General features: G+C 45.8%; 1 protein-coding gene across 1 annotated transcript in view; it reads right to left on the bottom strand.

Annotated features, from left to right (window-relative positions):
- Dtd1 (D-aminoacyl-tRNA deacylase 1) overlaps positions 1–20,837 on the bottom strand; it is a 177,468-nt gene that overhangs the window by 134,129 nt on the left and 22,502 nt on the right. The window contains exon 4 of the mRNA XM_016002981.3: positions 12,508–12,614. Within this exon, the coding sequence (XP_015858467.1) occupies positions 12,508–12,614 (107 nt within the window). The remainder of the gene's footprint in view (positions 1–12,507; positions 12,615–20,837) is intronic.

Here is a 20,837-nt window from a genome sequence, read left to right as displayed (position 1 = left end):
CTAAACAAAACACAGTCCATTCACAAAACGGACCTGTCTTGCAGCTGAGATGAAGGAACCAGCTGTGCAAAACAAAACAAGTGATGCTGCAGGGTGGGCGAGAGCAAGCTCTGGAACAATGTTGTCATGGTACCGTACCACGTAGGCCAAGAGCTTCTGAGTGTGTGCACAGAAGACACACAACATGTGTGTGCACGCACACACGGAGATGCCCATGGCATCGATCCCTAGAAGAGCACCATACAAACCAAACCGGAAGACAGTCTTCAAAACAATGCTGTATTCTACCAAATCAGGGTCATGATAAAAGGATAAACTAGCTCAGAATGGAGGCCACTGAAGATACATGACAATTCAGTACAGAGCATGGTTCTGAACTGGAGCTTTCCACTATAAAAGACTTTATGGTAAGGGCAGTGGGATGTGAAAGGGATCTGAGGATCGAATTCTAGTAAAATGATGATAATTTTCTGATTTCTGTGGGAGTTTAGGAGTTCTGAGAGAGAATGTCCTTATTTTCAGGACATATGTTAATGAGTGTAGGGGGCAAGAGCATCAACAACTTACGTTTAAATGGTCCCCAAAAAAAAAAGAAAAGAAAAGTTACCAGCAATGTTCTGCCAACTTGTCTATAAGTAGAAAAGTATGAATAGTTGACCTCACATATGAACGTTAACTCAAACAGCCATGACGGATAAACAAAATACAAAATATATGTACAGTGGACTATTATTATGCCATTAAAATTTTGACTAGTGCATAAGGTTTGACATGGATGAGCCCTGAAGACATCATGATAAAGTAAGGCAGTTACAAAATGGTATGTATTATGTGGTTTCACTCAGATGATACATACAGTAGCCAAATTCAAAGAGGAGTCATCACTGCCAGGGCAGAGAGGAGAAATGGAATTATTACTTAATGAGTCCAGTTTCAGTTCTGAAAACTGGCGGGGCTCTGTGATAGACAGCTGTAATAATACTGCAGACAACACGGGTGGACTACTGCCACTGAACTGTGTGCTCAAAATGGGCGAACAGCAAGTTCTGTGTCATCTATGTTCCACCACAACATATAAAACTCCTGTCTATATACCAAGGGACACTACGTATTCTCCATGAACAGAGAAAAACAGCATATTTTATTAAGTCTAGAAAGAAATCAATGGCACTCACTCATCAATAGTGCTACCTCAGAGAATGAAAGATTAGAATCAAGTGTTTTTGATGTATCTTAAACTCTTTAATTTTTCAAAGATATTGATTTTATGTATTATGTGTAACAAAAAACTGATAAAAATGCTATCTTCTGGGCTCACAAGAAAAATAAATGATGGAAAAAGAACTGTTTCTATAAAAATACCTTTCTACCCAGGAATACTATTAAAAGCTCACTGTTAAAAATAACTTTTCTAAATTGGTACTTTCCATTCATTACATGCTTGCTCATTACAAATTTAAAAATAATAATAATTACAATAATAAGAGACTCATCCCAGGGGAAATGAATGGGGTAACGGGACAACATGAAAATGGGGGTGGGGGCAGGAAACCCCTCCAGAGACCCAGTCTGGAGTTTGAACGAAATTCTATAGAAACTGTATTTATCCCCCGAAGGTTTCGTGACCCAGCTATGACACCAGCAGTTAATAAAAGCCTTTGCCCCCCCTCGGTTGTCTAACAGCCACGGCATTTCTGCACGGAGCCACTGCCCGGGGATACGATGTGGGTCTCGTGTTCCTGACAGAGGAGGAGGGGCGGAGAATGGAAACAAGGCCACAAACTTAGATCTTTCCATTACACAGAAATTGAGGCTTCCGGGCTTCACTTTCATGATTAAAAATAGAAAAAGAAATTGACTTCACATTTTATGGAAAGTAGTCAAAGGAATAAATTTCATGTGAAGAATCTTCACAGAAGTGCAATGCTTTTGTGTTCCATACTGACATTAAAAAAAAAAAATCACCAAGATGGCGGAACCAGCGGGGCAGGAAGCGGCCGTGAGATGTCGGAACCAGTGGGGCAGGAAGCGGCCGTGAGATGGCGGAACTGGTGGGGCAGGAAGCGGCCCTTGAGATGGCGGAACCGGTAGGGCAGGAAGCAGCCTGTGAGATGGCGGAACCAGTGGGGCAGGAAGCGGCCGTGAGATGGCGGAACCGGTGGGGCAGGAAGCGGCCCTTGAGATGGCGGAACCAGTGGGGCAGGAAGCGGCCGTGAGGCTGAGACTGGACCTGCCACTGCAGGAGGACTCCAGAGCCCACTGCCTCCGTCCTGCACGGCTGCAGCACCTCTCTAGCTGCCACCTCCCTTCTGATAATTATTTCCTGCAATTTCCAAGATCAATGAACACCAGGGAACATACTTTTCCAAAAATAAATCTCTTTTTCTCTCTGACAAGCTCCAAAAAATTAGATTCTGACAATATCAGCTAAAATGGTATACATAAATCAAATTCAATATAAATGTATTTTATAATACTCTGTATAATTCAAAGGTTGGTTTGCATTTTAGGGGAAATGGGCAGCAGGGGGACATCTGGCTTCCCACTGAACTTAGAGGAGGAGCTGCATCCCTGGAACTGCCTGCTTAGCTCCATCAGATGGGTGTTCTGACTTTGTGCCCAGCCTATGCCCAAGGGCAAAAATTACACCCTTGATTCCAAATGCATGATCTTGTCATAGATGCACAATGGACTCCCTACAGCACCCTGGCCATGAGGAATGGGGTCTTTCTTGTAATGAACCATGGAAGGTTAGACTTCACAGTCTGTCCTGATGTTCAGACCACAGTATGAAAGAAATCTGGCATGAAGCACTGAAGAAAAAAGAAAACCTTTTGTGGAAGGTTATACCCTCCACATTACACTTAGAATCTCATTCACTCACCCACCTGCCTTTGCAACCTTTCAATGCTCTCCTTGACACCTTGTCTATGTATCCCATCTTCCTAAATCCATAGCATCACCCATCCATGGACATGTACAAGCTCTTATTGTTCTAGTAACTCTCCAGCCCACTAATGCCACAATCAAAACTGCTTGCGCCACCTGGTCCTAGGTGCCTTGTTCCATCAGACCAAGTCAGATCCTCATTCCTACTGCCTCCATGGCACCTCCAAGCTCCAGCTCCACTGGCCTGGAGTCTGGATTTGCTCATGCACATTCTTCCTCCAGCTTTGCATGTAGCTTGCTCCTCAGAGCTCAGTGTCCCTCCTCAGAGCTCAGTGTCCCTCCTCAGCACCTGTGCTTTTGAGATAGCAACATTTTCTATATCTAATTCCATTTTATTTCTTAATGCTGCCACAATATTAATTATACTCATTTTGTATGTTTCTCCACTAGCACATGAGTCCCTTTAGAACATACTTGAGGTTCAGTGTTAAACCTACATGTAGGACCAGCACAGAGTACATATCTCATAAGCAGCTGCTGAAGGGCTATATAAGTAAACGGTTAAGCGAATGGACTGATATGAGTAGACAGCTTGTTGGACACATGGGTATAGATAAATGAATAAGTCAACAAGTAAACTAAAAAGTGAATGCATGTGGACTTCTACCCAAGTGCATTTCTGCTAGGGAACACAGTTCACACCACACAGAGGAGATTCAAAGCAAGGAACGTGCATCTGGAGGAATCGAGGTAGGAAGCATGAATGAAACACTATCTGCAATGGATCCTAAAAGACGGGGAATATTGAGGTCAGCAAGATGGCTCAGTCCATAGGGAAAAGCACAAGCCTGATGACCTGAGTTGGATCCCTAATGACTAGGTAAAAAGCAGATGCAGTGGCATGCATCTGTAATCCTAGTACTTCAACAGTAAGATGGGAGGCCAAGAGGGAAATGGTCCAGAAGCTCAGGGGCCGCTTGCCTGGAACACCCAGCAGAAGAACAACCAGAGGCAACAGACACTCTATCTCAAAACACAGTGGGAGGAGAGAACCAACTCCCAAAAGTTGTCCTCTGACCTTCTCCACACATGCACTGTAGCATGCTCGCATGCTCCCACACTCACACACATCACACACACACACACACACACACACACACACACACACACACACACACACACACATATATATAATAAAAAGTGAATATGTCGATATGAGACAGAATTCACTTCACATGGATGAATAGAAATACACTGGTGGGGAAAAAAAATCATAATGCTTGTTCAACAACCAGCAAATAACTGCAGGAACCTGGTTTACAATTGGCTGAGGAAAGCTTTTACCCTGAACTTCATAGGTAATAATACCTATAAAACAGGAACATTTAACAATGCCTAGTATGAGTTTAAATGTAAATGATCACCAACTGCCCAGGGGAACATCAGCATTCATGGCTTTCAAGAAATTGTAATTTCCATGCAAAGACTAAGATGTGGATCATCCAGGGGTTTTATTCTAGTCCCATTAATATGTCAACAAAAGAGTAAGGCAGTCAATACCCAATACCTCAATCCAAAAAAGAGAGAACTATACATCACTTTTTGAGAAACGACCCCCACCATGTGGCCACTGAGCAATGCCCAAGTTGAGTTCATTGCTTTCAAGGAGCAAGTGGCTACACTAGCCCATGCCTGTGTCACTCAGGGGAGTGGCCGCTCCTCAGTCATTAATGTAGTAGGTTGTTGTGCTCTACTGGATTTTCCCTAACACATCTGTAGTTGGGCAAGAGGCACCATATTCAGGGGGCATTTTCATCACTGCATGGATGGGAATGGAGTTAAGAGACTCACGGGGCACAGACAAAGGAGAACAGCTTCATGTGTGACCTCAATAATCCAGCCCAGCCATCTTGTTCCCCGGCAGCTGCACAAACATGGATTGCAGAGTATTTTTAGACACAATGCAGCAGGGGGGGAGGGAAGGGTAGCCTGGAGGAGACCAACACCTGAACCAGATGGAAACAGCACTGTCAGATTCCCTGTGGTCCAGCTGCTCTTAAATGTCCGTGTGCTTGTGGAAAACATGATTAGAAACAGAAATCTATTCATCTTCTGTACCCTACACCCACACATGCCCAGAACTCTGGTTCAGAAAATGTGGGTAGGCCTGGAACTCTGCATTTTAGCAAGTACCCCAGGTACCTGTATGGCCTGAGTCCTGAGCCCACCCCTCAATGAATGCTATCAGCAGCCTGCTGATGACTCCAATGGAATCGGTGACTCTGATGGAGAGAGACACAGCAGCGCCCCGTCCATGAGCATTTTCCAGACCATCGGAAAATGTGACAGAAGTCCTTGAAACTCCTCTCTCTCTCTCTCTCTCTCTCTCTCTCTCTCTCTCTCTCTCTCTCTCTCTCTCTGTCTCTCTCTCTCTCTCTCTCTCACACACACACACACACACACACACACACACACACACACACACTTGAGGCTGAGCTCAGAACAGTTTGTGAACCTCCAAAAGCCCACTTTAGCCAATAGTCTCTTAAAGATTGGCTAGATTTAAAATAGCAAATGCCTTTTCAGTCATTAAACTGACCCCAAAAGGTATTGTTTTGGCAAAAACCTTTGTGTAATTCAGTGTTTTATGTATTGAGCACATCTTTAAAGCAACTATAGCGAACACTGCATTCCTGTCCCTTCCAGACCATTCCCGTTCCCATGCTGAGGTGCTTTAACACAGTGTTCCAGAAAACACCACTGAATGGCAGAACAGCTCTTACAATTACCTAGGACTCCAGATAAATCACTTATAAAGTTAAGGATTCATTACTAAAATCTTGAGTCTCTGTGATGCATTTATTGCTATGTTCAAAACATGAGCCCAGGGAAAAACAGAATTGACAAATCCTTAGAAACAAAAAGGATGCTGTACTCTTGGACAGATCAAGGTAGCAGATGAGGGTTCATTTCATTGTTCACCATTCACAACTGAAACCAGAGGACAAAATAACTAAAACGCTGCCCCAAGTCCACATGCAGGAACAAATGAAATGCTTCAACTTTCAAGCATTAGTGTCCTGAGAGATTAGTTTAAAGCAAAATAGGTGATTTGTCTTAGTGCAATTAGAAATGGTGCAGTATGTGTCCGAGATAGAAAAGCAGCGAAGCATAGTTTCAAAATTGCATCCAAATTCCAATCACTAGGAACAAACTCTTCAATTTCTGCCATTGTGTTAACACATGCTATAGATTCAAGATGGTAGGAGGAAAGTCAATTGATCCAACTATAAATCAGCGGGCTCTAAAGCAGATGGCACAGTCACACAAGTCCTGGAAGGACTTCTTAAGACTACAATGCAGTGACTCAGGACAACTGTCCACATGGAGTCAAAAGACTGAAACTCACTGAACAGATAAGAATCGTCACAGGGTCCTGGAAGGCTGAGGTACTGTCCCACACTGTTCTGTGGCCTGAATCAATCCACACCATCCAAGCCCACGAGGGAGAGCAGGGAGCGGCCTAAGTGCCACTGAGGTCTTAAGGGTAGCCCCAAGGCCACGCCTGGGGGGCTGGTACTTCAAGGTCATACATGGATACAACAGGTATCCACTACAGGCACCCATGTGACTCTTCTTCCTGGACAGAACTTCTCACTGGATAGGTCCCTTAACTGCAGCTCCACAAAAGGACAGGTTGTCTGGACACCTGCACAAGGTTGTCTGGCAGAAGCCATATTGTCCTAGTCTGTCTGTATCACCTGAATCCCACGGCACTGATGAAAGGCTGCTCCTATAACCAGGAGGATAAGCAAATGAGCCAAATGGACTTCTTTTCTAAGAAGTTCATTCCCTGTTCAACCCTACAAATTCTCCAGATCTTCCTGACAGGCTCCAAGATCCACACTCCAAGGTCCCAGTACAGGGATAGACACTGGCTGAGAAGCATACAGAGGGAGTTGTAAGCAAAGCAACAGAGGTACTCAAAGAAGCATTACTGGACCTTTGCAAATGCCATACAAAGGAAGAATGGATGCTCTTCTTCCAGCCTCATCACCACGACATATCATGTGACCCATCCTGCAGCCTATAAAACAGACAGGCATGCTGCTGGTGTGACTGTAGGGATGACACAGACAGTCCAGTGGTCAGTCTCAGAAACAAGCAGAGTTCTGCTGGCTACCTCTACCAGCTCAATCTCCACCCACTCACTGCCCATTAGTGAAACCCTGGGATTTCTGAAAACAACAATCTACCCTCATTTCAAGTGCAAGTTTGAAAACAACTGAGAATCCCTTCTCTCTTCCTTGTGAACCTCAGCTGAGGCCTCCTGCTCCCTGAGAGGCTGGCCCAGCTCAGTAATAGCAGCAATGGTAGTAGCCTTCTTAGAACTCAAGACAATTCGTAGGGGACGAGCTCGTGAGGTCCCCACCCCTCATTAAGGGAAAACTGGAGAGCAATGATTCTGAGAAAGGAGTATCATTTCTGGTCATGGTAAGTTGTCCATGCTCCAGTAAATAATGCCTCACTCATGCCTATGCAAGGAGCCATAATGAAATTCAGTGTAACACACACACACACACACACACACACACACACACACACACACACACACACGCATGAACATGCACACAGGTGAGAAGCTTGTTGGGAAGAGGAAGGGTTTCATCAGGACAAGGAAAGGGATAAGATAAGGCAACGGGGTAAAAAATAACCAAAACTCATTATATGAATTATGAAATTGTCAATAAATTTTTAAAGAAACCTTTATATCTGAACTATGTGTTCAATGCAATAAATATTTCTATGAATTAAAAAGAGAGACCTCAGGACATTCACAGACAGCACAGCCCAAGAGCCTACACTCAAATGACACATCCCTGACACACTTCCTGCAAGCGCGGCAGCAAACAAGACCCGACGCACACATCTTAGGAGCGGTGATGAAGGCGGGTAAGCAGAGAAGCAAGAAGATATTGACAGATGGCAACAAGTCCTCGGGGCAGTCACCAAGGCAGTGTGACAGTGCCTGGGGGCATCCCTGGACTGAAGGGTATGGAGAAGCTCCTCCTCTGGGAAACCGACCTGCTTGTCCTCTTCTTGGACTGGAGAGGGAGCACGTGAGTGCAGCACGGGAAGGTGAGCACACCAGTGCACACCAGAGAGGATGGCCAGAGAGGCCAGCACGGGAAGGTGAGCACACCAGTGCACACCAGAGAGGATGGCCAGAGAGGCCAGAGAGACCCTCCAGCCTTGGGGACAGAAAAAACTAGGATTAACTACCCCATGCTTCAGGAAGGCCTGAGCTGTGTGGCTGTGACATTCCCTGTGGTGTCCAGTGCTAACTGGACCTCTTTCATGGTCTCTGACCTTCCTGGTTTATGTTACTCTAAATCCATGTCCGAGAGCAAGGATCTGGCGGCAGGCAGCATGTCTGCCCCTTCCTCACAGTACCCAGCACACCATCGTACACCTAAACGTACACACACGCACAGACATTCTCAAGCTTGCACACAAACACACCTTATTCATCTGCACAGATGGCTTACAGAGTTGATATTTCTTAAGAACTGGCCAAAAGAACCATTTTTCTGTAACACAGAAACTTGCCAAATGAATGCTTTTTCCATAATGCAATTGTAGAAATTTGGAATATAATGGGGAAATAAAACACTTAGAATTAAAAGCTTGCTTGACAGAAACACATGTTTTTCTATCAGTAAAACAAATTTGGCTGTGCTCTTCCTGCCCACACAGAAGCAAGCCAAAAAACACTGTCTGCCGCGGGAGGAAGCCCCTCTAGCTGAAGGGGAAAATCGAAGGGAGGCCACAGGCAGAGGAAAGCACCATGGTCACCTTGGCCCTTCTGTGCCTGATGGCCGCCACCTGCTGGAGAGCCAGAGGATGGAAACCTGCATGAATTTCTAGGGTCAGGAAAAGCTACAGATGTGAAATTGGACAAAGCAGACCACAGTGGAGGGAATGGCTGGGAGGACAGACAAGGAAGAGGACATAAAAGCTGTCATGAAGCAGGGCCACCTTCATGAAGACAGTGGGGACCTTGAGCCCTCTGAGGGCAGAGTGTAAGGCGCTCGCTCTAGGTATCCAAGCACAGCTGAAAGCCCATGGAGGACCAAGAATGTCAGTGGTACAACACGTGCCTAGCACGCATGGGACACTGGGATCAATTCCCAGCACCAGAGCAGGGGAAAGCTGCAGTGGGCAGCTGTTCCAGCTTTGACCTGGAAGTACCACCTCTAGTGAGGCTTCCAGTAACTGCCGCGCCTACCTATGACCTGCCCCTGAGGCGGGGCTGAGACGGGAGCCCTTTAGACCAGAGATCTGATGTGCCAGCGCTCTTGGTTCCTTGTGATCCTGGATGCTGGATGGTAGACCGAGCAGAGTTCTCCAGAGAATACCACTAAACGGCACTTCACCTCTCCTGGGTCCTGTAACCAACCCGTTTACTGGCTGTAAGTTACCCCAAAATCACACCTCCTTTTTAACTATGTGGAGTTGCCTTAATAAATCCCCCAATAGAAAGCCAGTAAGAATAAGAAGATGAGTAAACATGGCCAGGGAGCTATGCCAGCTTCTGAGAGCATGGAAAAGGGAAGTCTAGCCCAAGCCATACTGGCTGCACAAGATGTGACCTCTACCACCACAAAAGGTCTGTGTTCAAGAAACCCTACTCTGTTGCCACCTTGAAATTCTTTTCTTTTTCAAACATACTGTCTTATTTCTCAGAGATATCACGAAGTTTAGGATCCCTAATGAAGGAACCTCTGATTCTAAGAGAACTACCCAGGAAGAAGGGAAGGGCTGCTACTGGAGAAGCCAGGTGGTACGAAGGGAACCATCCTAAGGCTTTTTTTGTTTGTTTGTTTGTTTTTGGTTTTTTGTTGTTATTGAGTTTTTTATTTAATATTAATTTTATTTTTATTTATTTATTTTAATATGCATTGGTGTTTTGCCATGGGTGTCGGGTCCCCTGAAACTGGCATTACTGGCAATTGTGAGCTGCCATGTGGTTGCTGGGAATTGAACTCAGGTCCTCTGGAAGAGCAGTCAGTGCTCTTAACCTCTGAGCCATCTCTCCAGCCCATCCTAAGATGTTCTGAATGGGGTCCTTATTTTCAGTTCACTTTGGCTCTGGCCCAAAAGCAGAGGCTGGCCTTGGTCCAGGAAAGGAAGCTTTGCTGTTACACTTGCGGGGGGGGGGGGAGGGCAGGGGGAGCAAGACTGATGTTATCTGCTGACCTTTTTCCCTGCAAAGAAGAAAGAGAGCTGTCTGTCATGACCAGAAGGAAGACAGATAAGGGGAGGGGTAAGGATTTCAAAAAGGATGGAGAACTCTGGTAGACTCCACCTTAACCAGGTGGCAAGGTTAGCATCACCATGGTGAGACACCACCTTAACCAGGTGGCTAGGTTAGCATCACCATGGTGAGACTGCTGTGGGATGGTCTGTATGTCAAATCTATTGCTCTGATTGGTCAATAAATAAAACACTGATTGGCCAGTGGCCAGGCAGGAAGTATAGGCGGGACTAATAGAGAGGAGAATTGAGAGAACAGGAAGGCAGAGGGAGTCACTGCCAGCTGCCGCCATGACAAGAAGCATGTGAAGACACCAGTAAGGCACAAGCCACGTGGCAAGGTATAGACTTATGGAAATGGATTAAGATATAAGAACAGTTAGGAAGAAGCCTGCCACAGCCATACAGTTTGTAAGCAATATAAGTCTCTTTGTTTACTTGGTTGGGTCTGAGCGGCTGTGGGACTGGCGGGTGGCAAAGATTTGTCCTGACTGTGGGCAAGGCAGGAAAACTCTAGCTACATGAGACACCACCTTAACCAGGTGGCAAGGTTAGCATCACCATGGTGAGATACCACCTTAACCAGGTGGCAAGGTTAGCATCACCATGGTGAGACAGACCAGTGTCACATACCTCCTCAACAGGCACTAAGAAGAGAACAGGATCACTTTTGAACAAGCTGCGATTCCTGCCACACCACAATGCCTTGCTATAACCACAAAAACAAAATAGAGAAATGGTCTATAAAACATACAGCACATATGGAAAGTGTCAAGGTCATGAAGCACAAGGAAAGACCAAGGAACTGTCACAGATTAGACAAGACAAAGGAGAAAGAACGACTGTATTAAACACCATCTGGACTATTGCACAGCTAGAGAAAACCCAGTAAACTGCATGCAGTGGGGCCTGCCTATACGATCTAGCCCAGAAGACAAGGGGAGGCAGAGGCAGCAACAGCTGGGCACGGTGGCTCATGTCAACAATCCTGGCATTTAGAAGTCTTCGGGAGAGAGAACTGCCATGAGTTCAAGACCAGTCTGGACTACAAAGGGACACCTTATATCAAAAAAAGGAAAGAAAGGAGGGAGGGAGGGAGGCACGGAGGGAGGCAAGGAAGGTGGGCTACTGAGTTCAACTAAGGCTTGTATGTAGTTACTAGCATTGTATCAGTGTTAACTTCAGCATGTTGATCACTCTAAGACATCAACACTAGGGAGGCCAGGTAAAGGCTGCACCAGGGCTCTGTTAGGCTTTTCTGTAAGTCTCAGATGATCCCAAAGCTTACATTTTCATGTGGATTCTTCTTGTTTGTGATTTTCAAAATGTTCTTAGTAGGGGTTAGAGAGATGGCTCAGCAGTTAAGAGCACAGGCTGCTCTTCCAGAGGTTGTGAGTTCAATTCCCAGCAACCATACGGTGGCCATTTATAGTGGGGTCTAATGCCTCTTCTGGCATACAGACGTACATTCAGACAGAGCATTCATACATAAAAGTAAATAAACCAATAAAACGATATCAGTAATGGCAACACCCACAGTTCCATGTTTGAAGCTTGAGGCTATCGCACACGTGGTCCTACTTCTCAGCCAATACAAAGTGTCAGTGACAGAAGACAACCACTGCTCCAGACCAGTCACTCAGCCCCAAGTCTCCATCATGGCTCCCCCACATGAATTCATCATTCCACCTTACAGCAGCCTAGCAAGGGAAGGATGCTAGGAAGGAAGGGCAGGAACACACCTCAGCCCACCGCCTGTCATGACTCATGTCCCTATCAAGTGGATATGTTAATTAAAGCTTTTGTAAATGCTAAGCACAATGGGACAACATAAGTTTGCGAGGACTATCAGGCATCTCCTTTTTCTATTTTAATTACATTTTTCCTGTACACGTAGAGTTGGCAGTAAATCCAGGTCAGATGTTGCTTTAGAAAAATTAAGATTTATAAAGAATCTTGAGTGGCTCGTCTACCCACACCTTGGACAAAACCCAATCCAGGTAACCACGCTGGGTACAGCCAGGGCTGCTCCTCTGCTGCCACCTAGTGGCAATCGGGTGCCATACCTAATCCAAGGACAGCCTGAAAGGAAGAACCAGACCCTTCCAAAAACACTTTCTCTTCATGGTCAAGCCTGCCACATGCTCAAGAGTGACAGTGTAAACACACATTCTTGAGAAGAGTGAAATTAAAATAAGTTTGAGGCTGCATCCATGAGGTATTTCCTCCACTTCAAGATGGGGATTACTGCAGAGACCAAGTCTAAGCCAAGGCACATTACCTATAAGACTTCAGGCTTACCTGCTTTGGGTCAGAGTTAGCCGCTCCAGGAGCAGGGGACTCCAGCTCTATAGTCACTGGCCCATCGTTCTGAATGTGCACCTGCATGTAGGCACCAAACTTGCCATCTGAAAGAACAAGTCAAACAAATTCAAGAGTTGGAGACCCCAGGTTTATCTGTCCAAAGACCACATGTACAACAATGTAAAAAACAATACAACAACAACAACAAAAAACCCTGGGCAGTGGGACCTGCCAGTCAACACAAGACAAAATGGCCAGCCCATGGCCAGCCCATGGAGGGTGTGAGAGGGAGAGGCAGGTAAACAGCACAGATGTTACAGCCTGCCCTAGAGAACTGGCAAGAAAGACCTGGTAACACCAAGAAAGACACACGGCATGAACAGGATGCCGTGTACCTGGCAGGAAGGCAAACTGGCACAGCCACTGGGGGAGGCCATTTTAGCCCCTATCTGGTAAAGGCTCGTCTCCTCCACCCCCACTCGCTGGCCCACTGGGCTTGAGGCAGCCTTGTGACTCCTTTCTGCAGGAGCCATGGCTTCCGCCACCACATCACAGTGTTCTCTGGTTCTTCCCACCCAGTCTGCTTCCTCCTTAATCTCGCGAGGAAAAACAGACACACCAACACTGGTGTTCTTCAGTGCAGACAGTCACACTGGAGACAGTAGTCAAAGCACCCAAGCAGTCTGCCATCTTTATAGGCAAGATAATCTGGTTCCTAATGGGGAGCCAAAGGTGCCCAAATAGTAGTGACTTTCTGTGACCTCCTATGATTAAAGTGGCCATTCAAATCAACAGAGCCTTTGTTTTATCTATGTCACACTAGCTAAAAAGACATCAGCTGGGAAGGAAATCATGTGTTTAATTGCATGCTAAAATTATGGCTACAATTAGTAGCAAATTGCACCATCTACACTCCTCCGGGAAGCTGCAGGCAGACTCAGGAGGAAGGAAATGACTTACAACCTTGAATTTCTGTTGCCAGGATATACGGCACATGCTTCACCGTGGTTCTCATTCCAAGTGGTGAGAAATTATTTTTCTTTTCCTGTTTTTCTTCAGTTGGGAACAGAACTATTATCTGAATTTCCATTTGTACACACACTAAATCCTAAGACAGGTTTTAAGAGGTCTTAAAATGGTAACATTTTTTCCAGTCCAGATCAAAGGGTGAAGTCCCCAAGAAAAATTACACTGGCCAGGGAAAATAAATACACTTTTAAAAATAAGACAAGAACATATCTAACAAAATTACATCTGGTTTCATGTGGTGATATAATCGAGTTGTTCTTAAATATAAGTCTCAGGGTTCCACCCAGAGCTACAGGACAAGCACGTGTCCAACATGTTTATGCCACATGTTTCAAGCACAAAAACACGCAGCTGGGGCCCAGCATCAACAAACTGGCCTCCAACAGCAGCTGGTCAAAGCCCCTCCCAAGCAGGCTGGAAGTTGAGCACTTGACATCAGGATTCACTATTTACCTGTGAGGCTGGTTAGCATCCACACCCCTCTGACTCTCACCACATACCAAGAAGGCCCACACCGCCCATCTGTGACCCAGCAGGACAGTCATCGTGAATGCAATGAGAGTACAGGAAGCCTTGGTCACTAGTACTAACATGCCTATCACTGGCCATGACAGTATGCAGTCAGTCTGGAGAACAGCCCAGTCAATCTACCAGGAAAACAACAACGAATGTCACTGAAGAAAAATGGAGTGAACAAGAGGCATGTGCTGCTGCTTCTTTGGCATGGTTAAATGAACGCTCTACTGTCCAGAGCATGACCATGACCCACTGGGAATTGGCCCACTCTTAAGACTCTTAGGGGACATGATACTAGACAAGAGCTTTGGACTGGCCTGAACCAAGCCCATCTCCTATAGAAAGTTCCCTGCCACCCAGGAAGTGCTCTCACCAGCCAGACTTCTTTTCTGTTGCACTTTGGATCTGTTCAGAGCCCAATCAGGGAAGGAGGAGTCACCACTGGAAACCCCAACACTAGGTGCACAGGCTTGGGACATGAAGACATCAAGCAGAATGGGATGGGGAAAAAGAACGCATTCAAAAATCAGGCCATGGAAAGTTAAGCTGCAGGGCTTGATCTGCATCCCCGGGACTGTGTGGGCAGAGCTCATGGGAATGGCACTGGCAGGCTGACATCTGGAGCATCATGTGCAGAGCCTGCTTCCATGGAGACAGCAGTGCTTCTCAGCATCCCTGCCTCCTCAGAGGACACGGCAACAGCCGTGCACCACACTGGGACGATGATGACAACACAGGCAACCTAAGGCAGTGGCGAGGGCTCTAGGAACCTTCAGCAGAAACCAGTCGCCAGGAGAGACACCTCCTCAGGCCTGTCAGCACACCGGGGCAGCATGGGTAGCCGAGCTTCTCAGAGTCAGCCTGAGTATAGAACTCCATCCTATAATGGAGGCCATGGAGAGATCAAGAGGGGCAAACCCTAGGCCCTTGCAGATTCTTCCAGGCCCAAGCTCCCCTTCTGAAAGTGTTCTGCTTGGCTGTGCTAACTCTGTGCATTGAGGCGTCCCAAGCCCAGTATTTCATGGCAAGAGGTACTAAAGACGGGGATACACCTGTGGTCCAAGATAAAAAATGCCAAGTTATAGGATGGGGCCACCCTCAATCACAAACCACAAAGCCAAAAATTTGTTTCTGAAGGAAATAACCATTTGGCTGGTAAACACCTAGGGCAAAAATTCACCTCAGTTGTGCAGTTATGATATTAAGCTTAGGTGCTGGAATCATGGATTCATAACCTCAAGAAAGCTCATCTTGTCTAATAGAGGGAAAACCTGCTGACCACCCAATTCGAGATTCCTGAAGATGAGTCTGCTGAGGGAGGCATGACACCTGACCCCTGGCCCTATAGAGTGTCACAGTGGTGAGTTAAAGTCATAGAGCATGATTCTGGGAGAGAGTTACATCATGGATCATTAGAACAGGCATTTGCCTGGGAGCAGGCTGGGTCCAACTCCTAAGAATAGAGGGGTGGGGGAGGCGCCAAGGAAGGAGGGAAGTGGAGATTCTAGGCAATGTCTCTGACCACCGGCCTTTGCTCAGACATCTTTGTGTTCTTCTGCAGTCCTAACAACATTCTGTTTAGAAAGCCTCACAGAACGTATAAGGCCACCTCACCTCCTAAAGGAATACTGCAGTCTTCAAGGCCCTGAAGGACCTATGAAGACACCTTTGTAACACAAGTATGCAAATATGTTGGACATGGCTGCTGAATGAACGCATATCAGAACGGCCATGGACGCCCCTCCTCTGACAGAAACTGGGTAGGAAACCGGGGAAGCTCTTCTGAGCTCAGACTTCTATTTTTTTGAACTTGAATGTGATACAGAATTTAATCTTGGTCTGTAATTTCTCCCCATGTCTACGAGAAAGGTATCATTCAACTTGGACGCATGTCCACACTGCTGACACCGAAGACGGCTGCCTCCTAGATCTTATTCAGATGTGTGCTCTGGTCAGACGGTCCTTTAACCTCCCTGCAGAACCTCTGCCGGGCTGGGCAGAGCGGGTCAAGATGGCTGGCTGCAGCACAGGAAACCACCTAGAGATAAGTCTTTCCCCTGAGGAGCATGTGGCCTCAGAGCGGCTTCACAGCAAGACCCAGGTTAGAACTTTAGGGACAAAGGACGCATGGCAGGAATAGCCTCAGAGGCTCAAAGGTGGACCAAGAGGACTGGAGCTGTGACCATCTGCCAAACAGGGAGGCCCCATGGCCAGAGGGCATCTCTGCTCAGAACCACCCTCCATCTGTTCCTGTCCCCCCAGGAAGAGAACACCAGTCCTCAAGAAGGCATAATGCTTTCTCCCCCATCCCCTACCCCTCAAATGAACACAGACACACACACACACTGTTATCCTTGTAATTACTGTTAAGAAGTAAGCATAATCATTCAAAGCTTTCCCAACCTAAACATCTACAGGGAAATGCTAACCATTGGGGTTATTGCCTGAAGGAGATTCAGCTGGAAGCAGGAGGGAGAAGCTGTCACAATAGTTAAGATGGTAAACTCTGACATCTTGGATTGGAGTAGCTCCAGCAAGAAGTAGCATCTTGTCTCATGCACACGTCAACAGAAAGCCTTGGACAATTTGCTAAGGGATCAGATGTGGTAAATAGGAGCCATGCAAACTTCTGACATTTTCAGAGCATGAAATTATTTAGCAAAACTAAAAAACTAAATGCAATAAGGAACTAAACGACAACAAATAGACCACACAACAAAAAAGTGAGGAAGACATGAGAAGACTGAAGATTAAAGTGAAACAACGAAATAAAAAAAGAACCAGGTCAACTAAGAGGTACTTAAAAAAAAAAAAAAAGATAAAAACAGTAAAAATAATCTGAAAAATGTTCAACCACATTTTGCACATTAAAACTACAATGAGGGCCAGGCAGTGGTGGCACACACCTTTAATCCCTGCACTTGGGAGGCAGAGGCAGATCTCTGTGAGTTCAAGGCCAGCCTGGTCTACAGAGTGAGCTCTAGGACAGTCTCCAAAACTACACAGAGAAATTCCATCTTGAAACCCCCACCCCAAAAAAAGTGAGATTATCAAACAGGTGGAAAAGATTCTAGAAATTAAAATACACTCTGTTGACAGAGCTATGAAGAAAAGAGGGAGGTCATCAGCACCCTTCTGACACATCTGTCAATCCCATCCTGAGTATACGCCCTCTACAGAAAGTGCTGTATGTACAAATGTATTTTTTTGCATCACTTTGGGGGTTGTATTGTTTTAGTGTGTGGGGCGGGGGTACATACATGAGTGAACTGGAGATCAGAGGACAACTTTCAGGAGTCAGTCCTTTCCTTCCATGTGGGTTCTGAGGATCAGACTCAAGTCACCAGGATTATGGGGAGAGAGCACTTGATCCCACTATGCAGACACAAACAAATGTGAGTGTTTGGTTTTTAGCATAAAAGGTAGCATGCAGTCAGCCATTTTTATGTCCCCTTCTCATGTGCCCTAGACGGTCTCCCACACCAGTTTAGCCCGATGTCCTCACATCTTTTTGTTGTCAGCCAGGCAGTACTTACGGCAGAGCATACTGTGGCTTACTGGTGCTTCTATTGTTGGATTATTGGATTTTTAAAAATTTGGGTCTTCTTCATCTGTATTCTTTGACAATGTCATGCATGCATACATGTACGCATGTATGCCACATGTCTTGATCATATCTACTCTCACTCTTTTTTTTTTTTTTTTTTGGTTTTTCGAGACAGGGTTTCTCTGTGTAGCTTTGCGCTTTTCCTGGGACTCACTTGGTAGTCCAGGCTGGCCTCGAACTCACAGAGATCCACCTGGCTCTGCCTCCCGAGTGCTGGGATTAAAGGCGTGCACCACCACTGCCCGGCCCTACTCTCACTCTTATAACAATTCCTAGGACAAGACCAGTCACAACTTCCTCCCAATTTTATGACCCTGTTTTATAATTACTTAGTTTTATTTATTTTTTAGCTCACTGAATCCTCTTAGTGCTGTTCATGTGCCTGGGGTCATCCACTGGAGCACATGAAGCCTTCCAGTGGCCACCCTCCTAGAGAAAAGTGATTCTCCCTTCCCCAGCAGCCAGCAGCTGCCAGAAGCTCTTCAACTGGGCGTGGGATCTCAGGATCTCAGCTTGGAACTGGCTTGATCTTGTGCAGGCCTTGTGTAGCTAGCCACTGCTGCTGTGGGGTCATGTGTCATGCCCAGAGTAGTTTTTGTCTCTTAAGAACAGTAGTGGGGCCTTAAACACACATACAGACAAACAACACTAAATGGACTCATAGGTTGTGTGCGTGCTCAAGGACATAGAAGCAGAAATAAATGATTGGTGTTTAACTCAGAGGATGGTGAAGGGCTAAACAACAAGAAGAACCCACAAACCAACTGGATGGATCCCTCAGGACACAGCAAAGGAAAGAATGATAAAAAAGGCACATGTACATTCACTTCTTCAGTAAAGCGTGGGTGTGAAGAACATAAAAAAAAAATCAACAAATTCATCAATAGTTCTGTATTTCCAGACCCTGGATCAATAAGGTTTTGAATCCTTCTTATGACTCCTGCTGAATGAGTGAGTCTTTTTTTCTTATCCCAAGTCTGCGGAGTACTTGGACTCTACAGTGATGAGAGTTTCTTCCCACCTATGCCTCTTTCGTCTTTTAAAATACTGTCCCTTACAGGGAGGGGTTAACTGCATGACTCACTGTGCCACACTGCAGCTCTCATGACAAGACTTTCCCTTTCTTCCTTTTTCCCCCCTTTTTTAATCTTAAATTTTATTTTGTTTTATTTTGGTGGAGAGGGTGCAGAGGCAGAGAGCGGATTCGAGGAAATGAGAGATGGATGGGATCAGAATGCATGACGTGAAAGACACAAAGAATAAATAAAAAAAGAAAGTTAAAAGAAATAAAATACTGTCCTTATTTCTTTAAACTGAACTGCCATTATAGACTGTGAAGAAAGAGCTGTGCCTGCAATTCATGACCAGAAGTGCAGAGGGAGCTAAGGATATAAGATTAAAAAATAAGCAAATAAAAGATGGAGGAAAAGGAGAGCAGGAAGGAAGAGAAGCTGAGAGAGGTGTGTGTTTGTCGGGTATCTGCTACTATAACAAAACACCTGAGACTTTCACCTCTCAAGGAGAGACTGCTTTAGTCATGGTCTCTAAGGTTTCCAGCCATGGTCTCCAATTCCTAGCACTGGGAGCCTGTGGCAAGACAAGGCATCACGACAGGGAGCACAGAACAGAACAAAGCTGCTTAGCTCAAGGAAACAGGAAGAAAGGGGGTGAGGGGTGCAGAGGTGGTAGAACTTCCTGTTTTTCCAGAGGACCTGAGTTTGGTTTCCAGCACCTACATCCAGCAGCTCGTAATCACCTGTAACCCCAGCTTCAGGCACTCAAAGACCTCTCCTGGACTCCAAGGGCACTCACACATATATATCATACACACATACTCACACACACATACACATACATATACACATACACATACACACACACAAATGAAGTAAAATAAAACATTCTTTAAGGGGGGGCGCTTATGTTCCAGTAACCCCTTCAAAGGCATGCCCCTCAGTGACCTCACTTCCTTCCACTGGGCCCCACCTCCTAAAGTTTCCACTACCTCCCATGAGAGCCACAGCTAGAAAACACATCTTTAATATCATTAATAAATGGCTCTGGGGGACATTCAAGTTCCAAACTTCCGAAGGAAAAAGAATGCATGAGATAGTAATCACCCACGTGAGCCTGTCCTCATCCCCTCACACCAGATTAGACCATGACAACAGGGGCACAAAATCTCCACCGTGCCACCAGAACTGGATTGAAGGACACCACAGACACCTACTGTAGGTAAGAAAAGGAACTGGTAAGATTAAGTTGTTCTTCACTATGCAAAATCAGTTAAGGAAATCATCGAAAGATAGGCATTAAGGACGAAAGCGGAAGCAGTTCCCCCTTTGGGAAGAAGGCTGAAGTATAGTCACGACATGAAAACAGAGACATGCAGGAATAAATAAGAAAGCAATTACTGAGGAGGGAAGGGAAAGAGCTGAGTGACAGAAAACACGAACCAATTTAGAAAAAAAAAAAAAAAAAAAAAAAAAGGCAGTCACACACTGGCACCAAACTTCCACCCAGGAGCATGTGCCCATCCCACAGTCAGCCACCCTTGCCACTTATGAACAGTCAAGACCAGACCCACGCTGTAATTTCCTAAATTTATACTCAGAATAATGACTTTGCCTCCCAGTCCTTGCCAAAGCCAGCATCTGCTGAAAGTTCACTCATGCTGCTAAAATGATTTAAGTAGTGAGAAGAGTAGGAAATTAGACAAATCCATAGGCATTAACTCCTAACCACAAAGCAAGAACAAGATGTGGTCTCCTGGCTCCCAGCACCTTCTCCTTGCATTATGAAGCTGCAGGAGGCCTAGACATAATGGATGTTCCATGCAGGGCACAGAGCTGGCCAATCATTAGCTGCCACCTTCCTTTAGTGCCTGTCCGCATTGCTCTAGCTCTTTGTCCATGACAGAGAAGCCCTACAGCAAGTGCACAGGGAGCTCTACACTATAGTAACTTCTGGTTGGCTTGTGAGGTCTTCTTAGGTCCTGCCACACATGACTCAGCACTGGAACTGGAAGCTTAGAAGGGTAGGCCCTTCCTTTTCAACCACTTCAGGCTGGTATAACATTTATTTCTCCATAATTATAAAACAACGTCTGCTTAGCACTCAATTAAGAGTGTTCCATGCCCCCTGCCAAATGTGCTTCCAACATTCATCCCAAGCT

The sequence above is a fragment of the Peromyscus maniculatus genome, chromosome 4, assembly GCF_049852395.1.
Source record: "Peromyscus maniculatus bairdii isolate BWxNUB_F1_BW_parent chromosome 4, HU_Pman_BW_mat_3.1, whole genome shotgun sequence".
In the NCBI taxonomy this organism is placed as follows: domain Eukaryota; kingdom Metazoa; phylum Chordata; class Mammalia; order Rodentia; family Cricetidae; genus Peromyscus; species Peromyscus maniculatus.
Note: the sequence above shows the minus strand (reverse complement) of the source record. Positions and strands in the feature narration are given on the sequence as shown.